The sequence below is a fragment of the Aspergillus saccharolyticus genome (assembly GCF_003184585.1).
Source record: "Aspergillus saccharolyticus JOP 1030-1 unplaced genomic scaffold BP01scaffold_5, whole genome shotgun sequence".
Lineage (NCBI taxonomy): Eukaryota > Fungi > Ascomycota > Eurotiomycetes > Eurotiales > Aspergillaceae > Aspergillus > Aspergillus saccharolyticus.
In genome coordinates this window covers 242,978-263,856 of record NW_020290615.1, presented here as the reverse complement: position 1 = coordinate 263,856, position 20,879 = coordinate 242,978, and the positions used below count along the sequence as shown (strand labels likewise).

The 20,879-nt window shown below is 52.2% G+C and overlaps 4 protein-coding genes across 4 annotated transcripts in view; 2 read left to right on the top strand and 2 right to left on the bottom strand.

Moving 5' to 3' along the window:
• Window positions 1–15: 15 nt before the first annotated feature.
• Window positions 16–8,301, bottom strand: BP01DRAFT_407520 (uncharacterized protein). The gene is made up of 15 exons (XM_025578798.1): window positions 7,775–8,301; window positions 7,543–7,718; window positions 7,251–7,479; window positions 6,707–7,188; window positions 6,342–6,634; window positions 5,750–6,281; window positions 5,254–5,698; window positions 2,980–5,192; window positions 2,875–2,916; window positions 1,715–2,819; window positions 1,486–1,656; window positions 1,271–1,421; window positions 909–1,210; window positions 479–839; window positions 16–423 (listed from the first exon to the last, which is right to left on the bottom strand). Exons 1-15 carry the CDS (start codon window positions 8,135–8,137, stop codon window positions 155–157), a joined length of 7,134 nt encoding a protein of 2,377 aa, XP_025434023.1. The 5' UTR covers window positions 8,138–8,301; the 3' UTR covers window positions 16–154.
• A 1,383-nt stretch (window positions 8,302–9,684) lies between these two features.
• On the top strand, window positions 9,685–12,034 carry BP01DRAFT_407512 (alpha-amylase; the record flags this gene model as incomplete). Its single annotated transcript, XM_025578797.1, has 10 exons — window positions 9,685–9,933; window positions 10,009–10,063; window positions 10,123–10,226; window positions 10,295–10,450; window positions 10,502–10,610; window positions 10,675–10,837; window positions 10,891–10,981; window positions 11,038–11,112; window positions 11,175–11,226; window positions 11,292–12,034. The coding sequence occupies 10 exons, from the start codon at window positions 9,685–9,687 to the stop codon at window positions 11,966–11,968; spliced, it is 1,731 nt and encodes a 576-aa protein (XP_025434022.1). The 3' UTR covers window positions 11,969–12,034.
• Window positions 12,035–13,047: 1,013 nt separating this feature from the next.
• Window positions 13,048–14,060, top strand: BP01DRAFT_353924 (GPI anchored serine-threonine rich family protein). The gene is made up of 3 exons (XM_025574299.1): window positions 13,048–13,334; window positions 13,414–13,502; window positions 13,776–14,060. Exons 1-3 carry the CDS (start codon window positions 13,075–13,077, stop codon window positions 13,961–13,963), a joined length of 537 nt encoding a protein of 178 aa, XP_025434021.1. The 5' UTR covers window positions 13,048–13,074; the 3' UTR covers window positions 13,964–14,060.
• Window positions 14,061–18,190: 4,130 nt separating this feature from the next.
• BP01DRAFT_313070 (uncharacterized protein) overlaps window positions 18,191–20,879 on the bottom strand; it is a gene marked incomplete at its 3' end in the record, with an annotated part of 6,199 nt that continues 3,510 nt past the window's right edge. Inside the window, exons 4-7 of the mRNA XM_025572497.1 lie at window positions 20,604–20,795; window positions 19,637–19,903; window positions 19,316–19,531; window positions 18,191–19,258 (exon numbers count right to left, since the gene is read on the bottom strand). Of these exons, the coding sequence (XP_025434020.1) occupies window positions 18,191–19,258; window positions 19,316–19,531; window positions 19,637–19,903; window positions 20,604–20,795 (1,743 nt within the window). The remainder of the gene's footprint in view (window positions 19,259–19,315; window positions 19,532–19,636; window positions 19,904–20,603; window positions 20,796–20,879) is intronic.

Genomic DNA, 20,879 nt, shown 5'->3' with positions numbered 1-20,879 from the left:
AAGTTGGACCTAATCATACAACTCCCCATATATATACCCAGTTATAGACAATGCAACCTCGGTGGCAGACTCTGTCAACCAGCTATACACATTAATAAATAAACAAATCGACTAACCAAACCAACGCTAGTCAAGAATCAATAGAAAAATGCATTCAAGGCTTCGAAAGCTGCTCCTTCCGATAGAAGAAGATGCAAAGCACGTTGATGGACAGCATCAACAACAAACAAACCCAAAAGTCGGCCTTACTCAGTCCAGCACTGACGCCCGCTGAGAAGTCCGGGAACACATCCCCCGGGCCCAGTTTATCCGGTGCCGTGGCGCGGGCGAGAATTGTTGCCACGGAGCCGACCACCTGCGCCGCCAAAAGTGTGAAGGTGACATGGAAGCGAGTCATCGTGTTCAGGAGGATCATTCCGAATCCTGGATGCGGGTCAGTTTCGATTCATTGTCCGCAACGCGATGAGTGGACACTTACCAACACCCTGAAGGCTGTCTAACACGCCCAGCCAGAGCCATAGGGCTCGACCCAGAAGGGCTCCAGCTACTGGACCCCCCGCCCAGGGAATGTACGTCGCAATGTTGGAGGTTGACCACAGCATCTGAGCCCAGCGCGGGGCGCCCAGCCCGATCGCAAAGATGGGGATGAACCAGACATGTCGCTTGGAGAGGACATGGAAGATCCAAAGAGCGGCGGCCCAGACAACAATAAAGAAGAAGAGGACGAGGAGCACGATCTGCCACACCTTGGCATGTTTGCTGGACCAGAGATAGAGCCAGTTGCGCCCATACGGCGCCGACAGCCAGTAGTTGGAGATGAAGACCATGTAGAAGAACCACTGGAGGGTCATCGGTCAGTACCAGGATTTGAAATGCACATCACTGGAGGGAAACAAAAAGCAACATACAAGGATTATGCGACGCCGGAAGAGCGACAAGTAGAATGTCGGCACTTGACCCGGCGTCTGGCGATAGTATGACGGAAGGCCAAAGAAGACCAGAGCTCCCAATAGCCAAAGGAAACACGCGAGACCAACACCAATCCCGAGCAAAGCGTGAGGATTGGTCATGCTAAGGCTGTATTGGGTGCTGCCCTCTTGGTTGAGGCTCGCCATCCAGCTTCCCCAGTACCAGAGGAAACTGATGCAGAGCTGCTGGCTGCCTTGGATAACAGAGGCACGATAGATCCACGAGCTGAGGGGTGCTCCACCTGCACAGGAGTTGTGAGACTAGTTCTAGACTTTTCCGAGGGAATTTCGGGATCGCATACCTTCGTCACCAAAGTTGAGGGCAAAGAAAATCGATCCGCTCGAAGACGCAAAAGAATAGAAGCCGGTTCCCACGTTCTGCAGCCAGGTCTGACTAGTGGCGTCGGAGATGGGACCGGCGACTCCAACGAAGAGAAAGGCGAATCCGTACATCTGGGGCAAGTTTTGAATGTCAGTTTGCACACCAAGGAAGCGTAGTGGGAAGGAGTATGCTGACCAAGAAAGGAATTGACAAGACATAGACCGACGGGACGAGGCGGAAGGCCATCCACCATACAATCGAGGAGCCAAGATAAATCGACGCCAGGGTGTATAGCTTCTCGGCCGTTTCTCCAATCTGTCCGTTCAACAGTGTGATTTGGTAGGAGTTCAAGGCCAGGATTTGACCCTAGCAAGCTTCTTGTCAGTTGCATACTCAAATCGTTCGGGATGGTTTTGCTACGCACAATAGCGAGGACAAGGGAATACACAGGCCAATCCCCAAGCTTCATTAACATGAAGCGCTTCAGTCCCGTGGGAGGAACGTAGTCCTTCGGAAGCAGAAACTGCCCAGCATTAGGGTCTTCCACAGGACCCATAACACCCGGGGTGGGTGGAGGACTATTGTCGTTGAGCTTGAAGCGAAAGACCGAAGGCGATGGCGAAGGTAGCGGGGACTTGCCCAATTTGACGTCACGATAGCGGTTGAACCAGTCCTTCTCGCTCTTCTCGATGAACTCTTCGATACACAGTTGGTCTTCGGAGTTCTTCCCGTTGAGGTCGGCCAGCTTCTTCTCGAACTTATCCGCGTATTCGTGGTTGACATCCGTGAAGAATGGGCTAACCTTTTGGAGATTGTAGTCCTGCTTCTCCCTAACGATGTCATCCACGCTGACCAGACTCATCATGGACAAATTGGGGTTCCGGCGACCTAACAATCCATCGTCGGGCCCACCACCCAGGGTCGGAGTGCTGGCACCAGAATTAGCGAAGTTGGGCGGCGTCTGGGGCGCTGGAGACATGTTCTCGAGCTCTTCTCCCTCGTTCTCCAAGGAGTAGACGACTCGAGGCCCTGTGCGGGGGATGGACGACAAGGGTCTGCGCCTTGACTCGGTCTCGGTCTCCGGGTCATTGTTAGTCAGACTGAGACTAGAAGGCAGGATTGCCGGCAGCGAGGGGCCACGACTATGGCCGGGTCGAGGCGGCCCTGGTCTCAAGTCGGCGTTGACAGCCCTGCTGGGCGGACGTGAGATGGTGGAGCTGCGCGATCGGCTCTGTTCGCGGCTGGTGTCGGGACTCGACGAGAGGTGAAAGTTGCGACTGCGGTCGGGAACAAGCGTGCTGGTACTGGAGATTCTCCAGGAGCTGCGCTCGTGGCGTTTCGAGTGCTTCTCATGCTTACGGATGGAGGTGGTTTGCAGGATACCGAGATCCTCCACCCACTGCGCGACGGGGAATCGCTGCTTACCGGATCGCGCGCGCATCAACGCTCGAGTCTCCTGGGATGATCGCAGGGCGTCGTTGATAGCCAGTTTGAATTGATGGGTGAGATGCTTGGTCGTCATGGATTCACTGCAAAACATTAGCGATTTGTGATACCTCCGAGTCGCGGGGAAAGGAATCTGACATCGTGAACCACCATCCCGGCATCTGTCCAAGACCACCGACACTATAGAGACCGACTTGTTAGCTCTGAATAATGATCGCAAGCAGTCTTCAACTCGAGACTCACCGTGATCCCACGCCCAACGCTCCCTTCCGTCCAAACTCGACTGCCACCAGCCCGAATGGTTCATCTCGCGACGGAATCAAGGCGAACTCAGCACCACTAAAAATGAACGGCGGCAAAGCCGTGAACTCGGGCTTGGAATACACCCGGTCGGGATAAAGCTCCATGAGTCGATGCAGTTTCAGCGCAGCGAACCGCCCGTACAGATCGATGACCGGCCCAATGCAGATGAGCTGGACTTTTGGGTGTGCATCCAGAATCGAGGGGAAGATGTCCGCGATCAGATCCACCCCCTTCTGCATCGACCACCGTCCAACAAACACAAACAGTTCAGCCTGCGGGTCGACTTTGAGCCCGGCCCATTCTTGCGCCTGTCTCTTGAGTGGGGCACGGCTGGCTTCGAATTCTGCATCGATGGTCACGTCCTCGGGGTTATTGGTGGCGTTGCTATTCCACTCCGCCAGGTCAGAGGGATCAGGGTTGGGCAGGGCGCCGATGCTCTTGAGGCCCCAGAAGATGGGGTACCGGGCATAAGATCGCTTGCCGTATTTCTTCGACACACCGACGGCTCCGAATCCATTTTGGTGGATTTTGAGGTAGTTGGCAGCACAGTGGAGCAGGTTGAAGACATCACCGAACTGAATGTACTTCTTAACCACGGCTTGATCCAGATTGAACACGCGGCAGACCTCTTGGATCTGCTGTACCGTTTGCATTGGCCACAGACCTTGAAATTCAGCATTGTGCAGGGACAGGCAGCATGGAATCGTGCGAGGGAGAAGATAGAGTGGGGCGGCTGCGCCATGGTAGTCATTAATGTGGTAGAGGTCAATAGACGGGAATCGCTTGATGGCCTCAGCAATGCATTGATTCCAAGCAGAATAGAAAATGGCCGAATCTAGGTCGTCCATGCGCGCTGGGTAGGGATCGGATTTTGACTGCGCGCGGAAGACCGGCGCGTCCAACAGCACGTAGGTGATATTGTACAGCCGATGATATTGCACGTCGACCTGGTACTTATTACCCAGAACAGTGACCACCATCGGCTCCTGGGGGTCATCCCTGGGGTAATCCACCCCGCCGACACAGGGCACCACCCAGATCAAGTCCTGGTGGGATAAATGCTTGCCCATGAGCTGCGCCATCACGCCCAGTCCACCGATTTTGATCTTGATGGCCCAGTCCTCGATATCGTATTCCATGGTCGCAATCAGAACGGTCCTTCGCCGCATCTCCATGACCGCACCGACAACACTGCCATTGTCAGATACTGACGGGCTAACAGTGGCCCCAGCTATTGTGAGACCAGCTTCGCGGTCGTAAGGACGCGTTTTCTTCTGAAAGATCCCTATCAGTGGAGCAAAGCCCGACCGCTTCTCTGTAACGCCGATCTGGTTGAACTTGACCTGGTAAAACGCTTTCAGGTAAACATATACTGCGCCGACCGCAGTAGAGACAGGAAGGATGGCCAGCAGAATAAACAGGGCGAGCTGAACCCACCGCGATCCCGTGGGGGTAGCGTAGACTTTGAGCTCGCTGTCATCCACCGAGAGCTTAAAAGCAAGATAAGGAGACGGCGGCGGGATGGTCACATTGAAGACATTGCTGAGCAGCGTGATGGGCGGGACTTGATCTAAAACATTATCCCCGTCTAGATCTCCAAAGACCTGGGTTTGATCGAGCACCCCGTCCTCGTTAATGCCCCAGGCATTGAAAGCCACCTGCACCGGCCACTCGCCCATAAAGTGGATTTCCCACCGACCGGTGAGGTTGCTGAGAGACATTTTGTTCGAGTAACCGGCATCATAACCAAATTGATTGAAGTCGCCCTCAATGAAGAGGTTGGGGAAGCGACGGGGGGGTTTGTACTCCCACTGAGCGTCTCCATGTTGCCAGTGATCGCTGCTGCCGGTCAACTTGCTCCAGTACTGCGCGATGATGTGCTCTCCGTCCCAGGCCTGGGACGCGGGTCCGGTCCAATTCTTGCCGGGGATGGACGTATTGAAGCCCGAGTAGGTCATCCAATTACTGAACGTGGCTCCAAAATCCAGCGAGTAGCGCCACATGTCTGCACCCGGGGCCTGGGGCATTACAGACAAGGCACCAGACTCAGACGATGGGGTCTCGAACAGGAGGTTCCTGCTGTAGTTAGCCAGCTGGGGCCAGACCATGGGGTTGTTCGTCTCCCCAATCCGGAAAAGAAAGTGGTCTACGGACTGCTCAAGGGGTTAGCCTGCCTATCCATTCCATGATCAGCGACATTGAATGAAGACTCACATTTGTGGATCGGTTCCCTTCGGCAGTGGTAACATTACTAATGGTGATTTGGTGGACACCAGGGAAAACATTGCTCAACTCTGCTTCGTAGCTGAAGACACTAGTCAGTGCCCCAGGCCATGTCACCAACTCGGTCTCTGCAATGGATGTGCAAGAAACCGAGCCTGTTTCAAGCTTAGCGGTCTCGTCGTTGAGAGCTTTGGAGATGATAGTGAGCGAATTGGTAATCTCCTCACAGTCCATCTTTTGGGAGAACTCAAAGCCAATCCGTACAGTCTCCCCGTCCGTTGAATTGGCCAACAGACGGGCGTCGTGGCCCGGAGTGAAGCGGGTGATGTACGGAGACGGCTGCACGAATTTGCTCTTCGGCACAAAAGCTTTGAAGCCATACGCTGGCATTGTTAGATTGGGGTAGCACCCATTCGGCAACTTTGACCCTTCGAATCTGCTCTCTGTTAGTGAACGCATGGGAAACATCTTCTATAAAGAAACATACCCGAGAGTCTGGGAGCTGTTGACCAGTGTGTACTCATCGAACGGGGGAAAGAGATTCTTGACAGTGGTCCCTGCTGGAAACGGCGAGATCAACGCGTCCTTGGCGCTACAGTTGAATTGGTGGTTGACTGTTTTATTGTCGTTCGAGTATACCAGCCAAACACTCTGATTGCCCTGGCCCTGACCGTCAAAATTCTGTAGATCCACAAAGCGCGACCGCATCACACTCCACATGCCCGTCTCGGTCGGGGTTCCATTACTGCCGGGCAGATAGATGTCAAAAGTGTGGTTGGACAGCTGTTGCAGATACCAGCCGTCGTTGAGCACGGGGTAATTCTGCCGCATCTCGAACATCATCTTGATGAGACCCCGGACCGGGTGAGATGGATCGCGGTGGTCGAGACTGACAGAGTCATCATCACATCCAGTCAGGGCGCGGTCGAGCGGAAAGTTCACGTATTTGGACGAGCCGATCTTGTAGCATCCATGAAGTTGCCAAGCCTGCGCAGAGGACATGGGGCCACGACCGAAAACTAGTATAACGAGGTCAGAAAATGCGGACACCGATACCAGGGAAAGGGAAAACGGCATACTATAGTTATCGGCCTGATTGTCCAGGACATAGAAATCCTGTTCCTCCCCCCATGAGAGAATGGGAATCCCCGGCATGAGGAGGGTAACGACGTACATCCCCAGGTTTTGCCTGTGGGTGCCGTTCTCGATCGCCGGCCAACGGAAAACGTCCTGGTTGGTGACGCCAAACAGGTGGCGAGGGTCGAATTTGCCGGAGTTCGTGTTCACCATGTCATTAGTCTGTACAAGACCATTCCAGGTTTCCACAAAGTTGACCGGTGGGTCACCTTCGGCCGTGTAGGTGCCATCCAAGCTGTAGGTGGAGAGATATCAGCGTCGGAGTGCGTTCAAAAGGCAGACGGGCAGACGGGAGGGGAAAACGAACCCTAAAAACCGACTCAGACCTCGGTACAAGGTGTAGTGGAAGGCCGCCCCATCCAACGCGGACTTCTCGGCGGGTCGGAGGAAAAGATCTTGTTGCGCCTTATCGGTCTTGTTGGTCATCATAAATGCTTCGGTGAGATTAGAGATGGTTTGATTCGTCTGGTGGCCGCGACCGATGTACAGAGAGCCGAAGGCGTTGCCCGACACAATTTCGCCGGGGAGGTAGAAGTTGTCTTTTCCCACCTGCTGGGCGCATGACCGCATCGCCTCCGACCACTCGCCCAGAGAGTCCAATGTCACTTGAAGGGCCTTGTCTACACGGAATCCATCAATGTCAAGCATGGTAATGGTCAGGCATGAGAAATGTTTGATCTTCGCCAGAACGTCCGGGCGCCATCCACGCAGACGGTCCTGCACAAACGCGAACTTGGAGATCTGCCCTTCCCATTCTGTGTAGTTTCCAAAGGCAGCGACTTCACCATACTAGAGGGATTACCAGCGGTTAGAATTCCTCAATCACTCAAAGAAAAGGGAGGGGGCGTTACCTGATCGAACTCGCTATTCCGACATGAAGCGCCAAGGGTAGTGGTGGTCAAGCCAGTCGCGTCATCATTCCAGAATCGAGGATACTCCCAGGGACACTCAGCCTCAACCTCATTTCCCGGCTGAAAGTCCCAGTATCGCCGATCGTACTTCCATACAAAGTCATACTCGCTGGGGTTGATCGGTGCGGACCGGTTTAGATAACCCTGAAAACCGATAAGATCGCCCATTCTGTCCCGCTAACAATCAGCCGACGTTCGTCCGTCGAGGTCCTCCAGCTTCGATCACACTTACGTCGCGAAAGTATTGTCAAAGAGGACATAGAGCCCGCGCCGATGAGCCTCTGATATCATGGTGCGCCAGTCCTCAATCGTCCCGAAGTGGTGATCCATCAGGGTCAGATCCAGCGGCGAGTATCCGTCCGCGCCCCATGGCCAGTTGATGTACGGGGTCCCGGCAAGATAGACGCCCTGAGCTACGGTCAATATGTTCTGTTCAACATGTTTCTCAGAGGCAGCAAGCTTACCTTGATCCCCATGCCTTGGAGGTAATCGAAAGTATCAACCAAGCCAAGGACATCGCCCCCATGGCGGAACTGGTTGGAGGTCAGGATGTGTTCCCACTGCGTACCGTTCGCATCATCGTTACTTGGATCGCCGTTCACAAATCGGTCGAGGAATATGGTGTAGAACGGAAACCGCCAGTTATCCGGCGAAGGGTTGTATGTGTGGCCATCCCACTGGCCTGAGTAGTCGAGGGGGTTTGTCGCTGTTTGGTTTTGGTTGAGATTCCAATCTGCTTCCTCTTCAAGGTATGGCAGGGACAGGGCCAAATGGGTCGATAATACAAGGATGGCAAGATAGTGTGTGAGGGGAGCGAGCAGCTTCATTTCGCACAGTGAATGCCACTATAGTGACATTCACGGAGCACACTGATGTAGTCTCGACAAGCAGGATTAGGAAGTCATACAGACAGCAACAGGTCGGGATATCCCAGCAACAGCAAGGTGTGTCATAGAAACAGAGGAAAAATGTTGAAATATTCAGAGAGTGCAGAAGCAGTAAAGAACCATGTTCGTAGATAACGAACCCTCCGCAGCGATAAGGCAATCCATAATACAGCCGCAATGCACTGACACCGAGTGAGGCAGTCAACTAAATCTACTAATTTTAGCGGGATGGAGCGGAAGGCAACAGACGCCATCGTCCTGGTGGTGGGGGCCCCTCTCCAGAGCATGTTCTTCGCTATCCCAACGTAACTCAGCTGTGGGAGAACCACGCCACCTTGCTCGGGCCTCGAGACACAGGTTCCAGGCCCAAAAAGGACTCCTCATGTCTCGTATGTAAAGAATCTGACATGCATCGGGTATAGATCACTCAGAGTGGTCGAAAAAGGCTGAGCGAGAATGAATCAGGTGGGTCGCCATCAGTTCTCCTCGTCAATCCTTCCGGCGGAGCGGCGCTCCTTACAGCGCATGCTTAGCGAAAACCCATGGGGTAGAAGATTTCATGCAAGAAGATACAGATACCTCACCATATTTGCGTGACATCGGGGAATCCGATGATGCGATGATGGCGTTCATCCATCGGGTTGGCGGTGGCTGCAAGGGCCAATACGTTTTCGCCCTTTCAAAGAGACAAGTCATATATCTCCCACCCGGGGATCGGCGAGAATAGCACCCCTCAAGGGTCTGAGACAGGGTTCCAAATGTACATACTGTATGGAGTACCTACAGGACACTGTCAACTGTATGCCCGACCGGCCAGCACGGCTGCATTAGTACACGTCATGGCCGATTGCAGACAAAGAAAGCGAGCCGAGAGAGAAGGGCAGAAGAGGGGAGAGAGAAGAGAATGTACCGGTAGGACACGGTCAGTAGGTACAGTAGTGAGGTAATGTAGATAAGAGCCGTCCAGCGGTATCCAGCGAGAATGGCGGGATTTGTCCCCAGGGTTGGAGACTTGCCGGGACCAGCAAATTGGAACGAGAGGCCGATCGGGCTTCGATGACAGGGCCTGGACTATTGCTAGCTGGCTAGGACTGAGAACGGGCCGATCCACTTCGTCAACGTCGTACTGTGTATACCGGTATCCAAATTACCGGTATTCGACTTACCATTACCACTCCCATCCTGTCTTGTCATCATCATGGCCAGGCAGGGATTTAATACTGAATGATCATCAGTGATTGAGTGCTAAGGTACTAACACTAACAATCATAGGCGGCTAGAATAGCATGTAGCGGTGGGCTATATATGAGATTTGATAGTAGTGGCTGTACGGAGTAACTAATTAAATTGATATGACACTGGCTCTTTAATTTAAGTAGAGTGAACTGAAGGCAACGGAAGCAGTTCTTACTACTCCATCTATCATTTTCTGGTCTCTCCTTACTTTTCTATCGTTAAGTTACCAGGCCATGCGAACGTCACCGACTATGGAGGGGTGGTGGAGGAAGGCTTTGGTGGTTGCAGGCGTTCTGGCGAGCTGCACAGTAAGGGTTGACGCCGCCTCCAGGGATCAATGGATCAGTCGCTCCATCTACCAAATCGTTACCGATCGCTTTGCACGATCCGACAATTCGACCACTTCCGCTTGTAATGCCGCACAGGGCAATTACTGTGGAGGTTCTTTCCAGGGTATCATCCAAAGGCTCGACTATATCCAAGAACTGGGCTTCGACGCGGTAAGGAACAGAACCTTCACTTCGATTCTCATCCAGAACAACCGCGCTCACACTATCGTCTTGTCGAAACAATAGATCTGGATCTCGCCCGCGCAAAGCCAGATTACAGCTCGAACATCGGATCTCTCAGGTATGTCTAAGCCTTGCCCTTCGACACGCATTAGAGGACTAAACATTGTCGGATCACAGCATACCATGGGTACTGGCCAAATGATCTCTATTCCATCAACTCCCACTTCGGCACTCCCAATGACCTCAAGGCCTTATCCTCCGCATTGCACAAGCGTGGAATGGTCAGTCTCTATAACCACCAAAGAATGGAACTTCAATAACCGGAGACACTGACCGCCGGGAATAATAGTACTTGATGCTTGATGTGGTGGTTGGAGACATGGCTTGGGCGGGAAATTCTTCGACCGTCGATTACAGCAAATTCAATCCTTTCAACGATCGGAAATACTTCCACGACTTCAAGCTACTCTCTAGCGACCCACTGAATGATACATGCGTTCTGGATGTGAGTTGAGTTTGGTTTTTCACCTACGAATCTCACTAAATGGGTTATTAGTGCTGGCTAGGCGACGACGTTGTCTCACTCCCAGATCTGCGGAACGAGGACCAACAAGTCCAGCAGATGCTGGGCACTTGGGTCTCGCAATTAGTTTCGAACTACTCTAGTAAGTTCTACCTCCTGCTAGAGTCTACTGCTTCGGAGGCACTAATGGCGCCTTTCTGCTGTAGTCGATGGGTTGCGCATCGACAGTGTCTTGAACATCCCCCCTGAGTTTTTCTCGAGCTTCAACAAATCCGCCGGAGTCTTCCTGTTCGGCGAGGGCGCAACCCAAACTGCGGCGGATATCTGTCCTTTACAGCCCAATGTGAGCGGCCTGCTGAATTATCCGCTGTGAGTAGTCATCGAGATGTCCACGGCGAGAGGCGTATTGACCTTGTTTCTAGGTATTATATCCTGACCAACGCCTTCAATACGACCCATGGCGATCTGAGCGCTATCTATCAGTCCATTGATTACACCAAGACACAGTGCGATGTCAGTAGGGATCTTGTAGACTCCTGAAATGATACTCTGAAGCTCACCATTGGTAGGATGTTTTGGCGCTGGGAACGTTCACCTCGAATCAAGACGTCCCGCGCTTCGGTTCGTATACTTCGGATCTATCAGTACGTTGGTTTCACTGCCCCTTAATCTGAGAATGTGTGAGGTCTGATTTTCTCTGACATAGCTCGCTCGCAATATCCTCACCGTCAGCATGCTGGCTGACGGTATTCCCGTGCGTACGTTTCAGATGCCCGGATCCCTCACCAGCATGAATTGCAGAACACTAATGGAAGAAACGTAGTCTACTACGGAGAGGAGCAGCACCTCTCGGGGGGGTATAACCCGGTGAATCGAGAGGCTCTGTGGCTCACGAATTACTCGATGGATTCAACCTCGCTCCCGTCGCTCGTCCAATCGCTGAACCGGATTCGAACATATGCCAGCGGGGATGGTAAACAGTACACGCTCAAATCACAGACTGGAAGCGACTATCTCTCGTACCTGTCAATGCCGATCTTCAACGCAACCAACATTCTGGCCATCCGTAAAGGATTTGCTGGCAATCAGGTTGTCAGTGTCGTATCTAACCTGGGAGCCAAGCCTGCCACCAAAGCCACCACCAAAATCACCCTGGGCTCCGATGGCACGGGTTTCCAGTCCCGACAGAACGTGACGGAGATCTTGTCTTGCAAAACATTTGTCACCGATACCAGCGGCAATCTCACTGTTGACCTCAGCTCGGACGGCGGTCCTCGGGTCTACTATCCCACTGACAGTCTGAAAAAGAGCACTAATATCTGTAAAGAGAATGATGATGATAACGATGACTCCCCCACGGCCACCCCGAGTAGTTCGGCTGCTTCCACCGTCAGCCCATCCCCTTCCACTGGTGCTGAGACTTCGTTCTTCGGTCTGTCGATGGAGATAAGAACGGTTTTGGTGACGGTCGCGATGGCCACCTCCTACTTAGTCATCTGAATCCTCTCACCGTGGCCTCGACAGCTTTTCTCTGTTATTCTTTGCTTTTGATTCCTTTGATTTTATTTTATTTTTTTTTTTTTTTTGTTTTTACTTTTTCAATTCGTATCCTTTTTTTGACTTGATGCTGTTGTCGCCCCTATTAGATGGTTTTCACACGACACAGCCCAAGCTCCTTGCCTTGTCATGATCGGGCATAGCCTCTTAGCTTGGCTTTGCTTGCTTGCTCCAGACAAAACAGACAAACCACATGTTAATGATAATGTCGATCAGTTAGGTATAGAATAATAGCAGTCCCTATTCTTCAAGACTAATCCTTCCTCTTCGAAAAGACGAAAAAATTCGCAAGGTTGCAGATTAAATACAGGGAGATTTCAGATCATTGACATCACGACTATCGCATCAATGATACGTGGGTGAACCGTCCGCGGGCCACCAATGTTCCGGCCATTATTCATGACACCACGGCAGTTGTGACGGGAGCCGTATTGTCATGACGGGTAATAGATGACAGAGTCGAAATCAGGATACCGACAAAAATAGACTGACAGACTGGATAGCCTCGATTTTCCGAGCCTTATCGGGAAGTCCGGATTGGAGACGGACTGACTGGCCTGTCCTTAGCGCCGCCCTAGCGCTGACATCAGAGTAGCTCTTATTGAGTCAAAAGCTTGAGTCTTTTATCGGCAAGGGCACCCAACTATCTGATTGGAAAAGAATGATGTGAAATCACCCAACCCAGCATGACAGATCACCGATCCAGTCATTAATCCCTGTCCCTGTTTGTTGTCCACCTACGTGGGCATCGGTTCCCTTTCCTTGCGGTCTCCACAGCAGAGGCTCAGCTCGCACTTGAGATCACCTCGTATTGCGCCTGCTGTTCAAGGCCTAGACAATCTGCATGTCTCATGCTGTTGGGCTTCAGTGCGAGAGGCATCGACCGAATGATTCCTATAGAATTGTATTCCAACAGTGTAGCCGTCGGTGCCACCGAGCACCCAGCTGTTGTGTGCTGTATATAAAAAGTTGTCTCCCTGGCGGATTGTGTGACGTCTTCTTCCGGAATTTCCCTCCAGTAAACTGACTAGCTGCGTTGTTGTATCAAAATGCGTTACTCGTCAACACTCGCTTCTCTGGGCTTCATCGCGTCGGCTTTGGCCATCACCATCACCACTCCGTCAGCAGACACAGAATGGGATTTCTCCACCCCCAAGACCATCAAGTTCACTAGTGACTCCAATGATCCTTCGGTGATCAGTATCATCCTGCGGACGGTGGATGGCTCCTTTCAGACCAAGCTGGCGGACAACGTGAAGACCTCTGATGGAGAGTACACGACCCAACCCAACCCTAGTATCTCCAATGGGTATGTAGCACCGGCAGGAGATTGAGTAGAATGCCCCAAGCATGAGAGCACTAGATTGACTGTTGGCGTGGCATCACAGAGACGACTATGAGATCCAGATCATTGATTCTTCTGGCCAGCTCGCGGTGAGCGCCGTGTTCACAGTCGAGAAGGGTGCTTCGAATGATGGTACCACGTCCTCCTCCTCTTCCTCCTCCTCCTCTGCCTCATCGACCACTACATCCTCCTCAGCATCGACCACTACCTCCTCCTCAGCGTCCTCCTCTTCCACCACCTCCACCTCTTCTACTTCCAGTGAGAGCGCTTCCACCTCCATCACCCTCACGACACCCGTGTTATCGACATCTGCGTCGTCGATCACTCCATTGTCCTCTTTAGGCAAGATATGGCTTCATACATGACTATAAGGCGATCTTACTGACATGAGTATCTTGGTAACAGGCAACAGCACTTCTACAACCACTTCCAAGGCCACGACTTCCGGTTCCTCCACCACGGACTCCAATTCAACCAGCACTAGCTCCTCCACTGCTGCTCTACAGTCAGTGGGTGTGGCATCGTCTACGTCTGGCACTGCCAAGGGCGTCTTGGCTCTGTTTGGAGCTGTGGTCGCTCTTCTCTATGTCTAATTCTGTCAGTCAATGGTGCCTCGGGAGCGTGCATGTGTACTCCAGGTTACAAGCGAGGAAGGCTAAACTACATAGATCATAGTCATGTCATTTTTCGGTAAATTCATAGTTTAGTAGATAGCAAGCCAGTTGACTTCGCCATTCATTACGTTGTGTCACTATGACTGCATGCCTGTCCGCTATATATTGAAGCTATACTTTTGTTCTATTGCTCGAGCACGAAGAATACAGTACTTACATTGCTTAATCCTGCGCTATTGAGCACCCCTACGGTCGTGTACTCGAGGTCGATCATAAGGGAATACTCTAGGATAGTCAATATATATATTGCTACTATCTCCGGACTCTGTACAACCTCAATATCCGGAACAGAGTCCCATGCAGCGATATTGCTTAACTTCATCCTGGCCGAACTTCGGAGCGATGTTTCCAGTATAAGTGATTCCGGAAACGGAATGTCGTCATCTCAAAACCCCATTAGTTCACCCAATTAGTCACCTGGATCCCATTGATGGGGAGATCATGCATAAGTGCACCTGCATCTCTCCCACTATCCGGAATCCCCCCGCACACCGCAATTTGGGTCGGCTCCCAAATCTTCCCTGCCGACGGTGTTCTATGGCCGCGAAGGATGCGAGATCTTCCTGTTTTTACGTCCAAAGAACTCTATCTCTGTTGCTACTGGAGAATCTGTGTATTATTTTTTTCGTGGTATAGAAACTCGACTTCTCCGTCCATTGGGGAACGTAGATATGATACTTTCCCGCGAGCGAGCATATGCTGATTTTGGAAGGGTTTCTACGTATCCGGAAGAGCGGTCCGTCTGACTTGCCTCTGGTCCTTACATCTATGAGTCGAATTTCAGGAAGATGGATGCATTAGCTCTGAGATCGGTCTCAGTACGGATGAGGGCCGGAAAGCCCGTAGAAGCTGGACGGGACGGGGACTCGCCACGACCGACCACCAGACTGCTCATGTGTGCAGTGAAGTGAGCAAATATCTAATAATAACAACCAGAAAGCAAGGTCATCCTCAAAACTGTGAAACACCCCGCTCTCGTTACTGTGCGTGAAGATTGCAGCCAAGGATTCACTTCCTACCACTGCCGTCACCGCCCTTGTACAATCGGGGGTGCCTTGCCTCCTTGAATGCGGCCCGCTGCTTTGGAACCTGCGTCAAGGGACAAGAGCGATTCTGCTAGGTCTCGCATACCCTGCCGCTTTGAGCAGCGTACCGAACGCCAGGAAGAACCCAGGGCTGTGCTTCTGTCGATTTGGTAGAATCATGGGGCTGGGAAACTATGGTCATGAGCTTGCGGTGCCGTGCCCTGCCATGCAGTTAAGAAAAATACAAATGATCTGTATAACTACTCCGTACTCCGTATTCTGTCGTAGAAGCTCGGTGTTCCGCTGCCAAGGCGTCCGCTACCGATGCCTGGATAGTACCCTGGCCCCATGTCTCTGCGGCAGGCCTCGGCCGCAGCTTCTTACGCTCGCTTCAGCTTTCAAAGGGCGTCGTAGACACGATGTTCTACGCGTGCTGAAGCCATGTGAAATTGAGAAAGATGTAATGCACACACAACCAATCAGTCATCTTGGTTTGAGAATCCGGCTGATGAAGAGGATAAGACAGCGCTGATTTGTCCCGATAAACGGACCCTCCTCGTATTGAGCCCTCGATACAAGGTCCTCAAAACTCCCACTGGGACTCACCTGGCGTGATGTTGGCAATCATGACCAGACCCTGAAAAATGGATCCCTCAGGCTGGCTTCCTATTGGCTCACTGGGATCTTGGTGACGCTCGGACCAGGCTTGTGATATCATGACATTCCAGCGTGTTATCGGGAGCCCGGGGGATGATCGGCTTATCGCAACTCGGCGGCTGCGCTCGTTTGCATGACTCAGACAGTCGTGTTTTTGAAGGCGGAGGATTAGGCAAATTCGCTTGCGTATATGGGACGAAGTCAGACAGGATTCGTCATGAAAGTCACGTAGAGGGGATTTAGGGGGCGAGGGTGGTGGAAGGATCTCGTATCTTAGGAATGTTGTGGCGCATGGTCTGCCACAATGTATTTTATATACATGATGCGTGGGTTCAGGTTATTGCTGGAAATTCACCAGTTAGCATAGATAGACGGGAAATTAGTCTGAGTGTAAGAAATGAGGTATTTTTGCTTGTGAGAGGGTAGGCTCGAACTATATGCTAATGATATATGTTCTCAACTACCGAATCTCTGTAATATAGTAGCATACATGGTAAGCAGTCTGTGTGCTCGTGGTACAGCAGTTCATGGGTTGGCGTTGACGTGCCTCTGACACTACAAAACCCAACCACCAGACAATGTTTTCTGGTACTCAAGCATATGAAAAACACACTTTGGTCATATTCATAGACCATCGAGCATGCATGCATCACGCATCCATGGATTATGGTCGGCGTACGGCGTAGCGATGTTCAAGCCACGTGATCTAAGCGAGATCATTCCACGGCACCATGACAGTTAATTACTATAACAACAACCATTATTGAGTCAAGGCGTAGTTCCAGAGCCATCCTCAAAGCCATCATACATCGAAAATGTTCACTCGACACTGCAGTGAATCAGCCCTCTCACGTGCTCAATCCATCGAGAGACCTCGCCTCTGATAAGTCAGAGCATGGACAATCAGTCATCATATTCCGTCACGCTGGCAAGGTAGTTACTCTTCCATTGAGCTCGACGGAATTGCGGTTATACGTTCTAAAAGAGCTCACGGACTGAAAACAAATCTGCAAGGTCTGTCTCGCTTGCAGGTCTCTGACATCGTCTCGAGGAATATGCCCCGGGCAACATGGGTTGATTGGTCTAGAGCCGTAACGACCGGCCGGATGCATCCGGGAAGGAGCTCAGTGTCCTTACGGACAACAATGCAAAACGAAGTGGAACAGGTTGAGCCATTGGTCACACAGAATCTCGATGTCCCGCATGGTAGGCTTGCCGAGCTCGGCGAAGTCGGCGATACTCGCCCATCACGCCAAGCCTTTCATCAAGTGCAGCTGCAGCTAGACGTCTTTGAGCTTGACGTAGTTGATGACCTCGGGAGACAGTTAGAAGCTTGCATATTTATTGAGGCTTTGACAATCCTGATAAGTGATTTCTATGCGCTACTTCCTACCTGAAGCAGATGAAGATGACTCGAGTCGATGTTGTTTTCACCAAGATGGACCGGATGGTGAAGCTACTCGAGTCTGAGAAATCTTGGTATATCCCGGCTTGAGATTGTTGAATCTTGGAGCATACGGATAACCGACACTCTCGATCAATTGCGACAAAGCGCTGTTGCCGTTACGAGACTTGTCCTGGTATACGTGGGATTGGTTCCAGTGCACCCCGGTGGCCCCCATCTATACCGATGTCTGTCAAGGAGGATGGTAAAGGATGGCTCGCCGAATCGGTCTCGACCGTCAAGAAAGAAGCATGTTATGGCGTCTGATTCATTTTTCAGCCGAAAATACACTTTGGTAGTTTCTGAAAGACTTCTATTGAGTTAGGGACCTTACACTCATTTACTACTGGGACCAGCCTAGGTCAACCTGGATGAGAAGAGATCAACTCGTCTGATTTCCATACCTCTGCGATGGGCTCACTCGCCGCTCGCCGAGCCCGGCGAATCCACCCCAGAATCTTCCAATCAAGAGTCAACGACTGACCTCGATCCAGATTGAACACGCAGTCCGTGTCATCAAGCCATCACATGCTGTATGAATCACATTTCCCTTTGATTGTTGTCTTTCTCAGTAGTACGACTGAAAGTTATATAGTAGCAATATTTCCAGATACCGAAACAGAATTTGTTAGGGTACAGTACTACGTGAGAGATTGCCAGTAATACTTCACCCTATTTCGCCTCCAACGATGCTGCTATATCTGAGTCATATATGCCCACTTCCAAGAATGCTAAAAGCCCCGTTCAAATTCAGCAGTTGGTGGTGGGATTACATTTGCCATCCGTAGCCACCGGACAATACCGCCATTTCCCGCCGTCTAGACAGAACAGTACAGTGCCCGTGCTACGAGCAAGCACTGTGCAATTGCCACACACATGCCCTGAAATGATCCCATGATCCCCACTTTCAATCTTCTTTATTGTTTTATGTTCAATGCGACGAGTCAGCAGCCTTGAGACTTGACTATCCAGTCAATAGATCTAAGCAATACCCCTCCCTCGACCACGTCCGGCCGCGGATCCTCGACCTCGGCCGCGACCTCGAGCCCAAGCTGCGTCTCGTGCTTCCTGAGCCCTGCGCCGCTGCTCAAGCACCTCCTGCAGAAGCTGCATCGGCGTCTGCCCCGCGAGATTCTTCTGGTCCATGGATGCGCCAGCGTCCACCAAGAGCTGTACAAATGCTTCGCGGGCCCGTGTGGGACGTTGAGGGTGAACAGACTCGTCCAGCCGCCGAGGTAAGGTGCCCCACATAAGCTCGTGCAGAGGGGTGTTTCCTTGGGCATTGATAGCATTCACATTCGCGCCGTGCTGGATGAGATGGCGAGCGGCGTCTATCTGATTGAGGTGGCGCACCAGGTAATGGAGAGCGGTGTTTTGATCCACGGTTGCCGGATCGTTGACGCCAACCTGCTTCAACAGCCGGTCCAGCAAATCGGGCTCGAGGCATGCGGGCTCCCAACTCGTGCGAGTCAATTGATGCAGGAGACTGCGGCCCTCGGGGTCACAGACGCACGCGTCTGCTCCGTAGGCGAGAAATAACTTGAGCAGCGGGGCAAGGGAGGCTCCAGAATTGGCGTGCACCGCAACCGACTGGCTCGCCGCTGCCACGCCCTCACCGTTGGGTTGATTCACTATCGCCGGATTGGCATCAAGCAGCAGAGTCACCGTCTCCAGCAGTCTTCTGCGACTCATGCCGCGATCGCGGGTTAACGCCCAGTGCAAGGGGAGTTGACCCTGGCTATCGGGACTTGTGAGCATCTGCGCGGACTGCTCGACATGCGCCAGCAACGCGCGGATTGCCTCCCCATTCCAGTACAAACAGGCAATGTGTAGCAGAGTCACTCCGTTCGCAGATCCCATGTCGTACATCTGTGACCCGAGGGGTCTCCGCCAGTGATAACGGGTCCGCGGATCGCTCCCCGCTTGAAGGAGGTGCACCACCATCTCGTAGCTAGCACGGGGAATGGCTGCTGCGAGCACAGTACAAGTGCTCGTCCCAGTGCCATCAATGGTAGGAGAGAGCAAGTCCGACTCACCAACGGAGCAGCACTCCTCCTGGGCCATCAGCCACCGAAGGAAGGCTTCATGCTGCTCCCGTCGTCGCGCCTCAGCTTCTTCCCAACTCCGTTCCTCATCCTCCGCCACCTCCCTTGCATCCTCGCCCCAATTCTCCTCGTGGTCCGAACATCCCAGCCCCAACGCTGCACTCATCAATGCCGTCCTTCCCAGACAATCCCTCTCCTTCAACGACCCCAGCGGCGGCTCCTGGGCCAGCAGCCACTCCACCAATTCTCGATCCGCCGCCTGACATGCCGCATCCATGAGCGACAGCTCATGTTGCCGGAGATACTCGAGCACCGTCTCCGTCCACGGCCCCTGACTTATCGTCATCGTTTCCTCTTCGTTCCGTCTTCCCCCGCGTAGACCCTTTTCAGCATCCTGCATCAACCCCCGCATCTCCGCGACAGCTACCGCGCGGTCCTCAGGATACAGCTCCACAAGGGCGCGCAACGTGCGAAAGCTGCGGCGCTCCAGCACAATCGCAAATGGATTGTCGCTGTGCATGCTGTAAGCGCGGCGGAGAATGCGCCCGTGGGTCTGCCGGTATTGGAGGAGCGCGGCGACATCGTCACGACATAGGATCTCGTGCAGGAGGCCGTGGTACGGTCCTTCATAGACGGGAGCACCGTCGGTGTCGTGAAAGCTCGGTGGTTGGCCCTGGAAGTCTACGTGCTGGGTGTGGAAATTGATGTAGGACATAATCAGATTACCAATAATAGGGACAGGCGTTCAAGAAGGTGAGCGTGGTGGTGGTTGGAAGGTGAGTGGAGATGAAGGATTGGAGCAAAGGGGCGTGGAGTGTGTGCTGGGGATAGAAGGTTCAGGCACGGAGGTGAGGGGAAGTGACAGCAATTTAAGTATACACCGTAAGTTAGTCCCTATAGTTGTGTCGGCCACCGGACTTTAGCTCAGTGGGGCTCGGCCGCACAACTTGGAATTCAACCAGAAAATGAAAGAGGAATAAATTGATAAAAAGTGAAAACTACGGCAGGTGCCGCTAACTGGACTCCGCAGTGAACTTTGGTTCGGCTATTCACCATTAGTTAAAGGCTTCATTCCTGATTCGTGGTCTCAATTCTAGAATTCATTTTATCCTTTTTCTCTGTCTTCGTCCTAGTTACACCTTCTTTAATTAGCCAATCGACTTCAAATGAGACACTTGACTCAAGTCATACGCATATTCACATAATCAATCTGTGCCCTAAGGGACCATCCAACCGAGCAGGAATCTACGGAACAGAATATTCTTTGATGACATTCTATATGAAACTATGAGCGGAGACACGGACAGAGTGCGATTACGTGAGTATCACCCCCGTCGAACCTCCTAACGGTACTATGTCCAAGGCGCTGTGTTTCGTGCGATAGCAACCTGCGCTCCCGTGAAATCCCAATTCGTAGTGAAAGCACCATCCTGCGGGCTGTATGCAGTCCAGCCGTTCACGCGATTAGGGAGGTTAGTCGTGTAGCCGTCCGACTCGGAGTCGGCATAGTTCGCAATCGTCGGCCAGAGGTAGGCCAGGTTGCTGTAGGAGAAGAGGCCCTGGTTGTACAGCCAGAGACCCTGCAGCAAGAAGAAAAAGAAAGCCAAAGTCAGCCCGATGCGATAACCAAAAAGCGAAAAAAAAAAAAAAAAAAAAAAAAAAAA

Excerpts from the sequence above, each read along its gene's own strand:
- BP01DRAFT_407520 (XM_025578798.1), bottom strand. The coding sequence starts at position 8,137 with ATGAAGCTGCTCGCTCCCCTCACACACTATCTTGCCATCCTTGTATTA. Across the intron at positions 6,282-6,341 it reads CAATCAGGCCGATAACTATA|TTTTCGGTCGTGGCCCCATG; the intron begins GTATGCCGTTTT and ends TCGTTATACTAG. Across the intron at positions 5,193-5,253 it reads AAGGGAACCGATCCACAAAT|TCCGTAGACCACTTTCTTTT; the intron begins GTGAGTCTTCAT and ends CCCCTTGAGCAG.
- BP01DRAFT_353924 (XM_025574299.1), top strand. The coding sequence starts at position 13,075 with ATGCGTTACTCGTCAACACTCGCTTCTCTGGGCTTCATCGCGTCGGCT. Across the intron at positions 13,335-13,413 it reads AACCCTAGTATCTCCAATGG|AGACGACTATGAGATCCAGA; the intron begins GTATGTAGCACC and ends GTGGCATCACAG. Across the intron at positions 13,503-13,775 it reads GAAGGGTGCTTCGAATGATG|GCAACAGCACTTCTACAACC; the intron begins GTACCACGTCCT and ends TCTTGGTAACAG.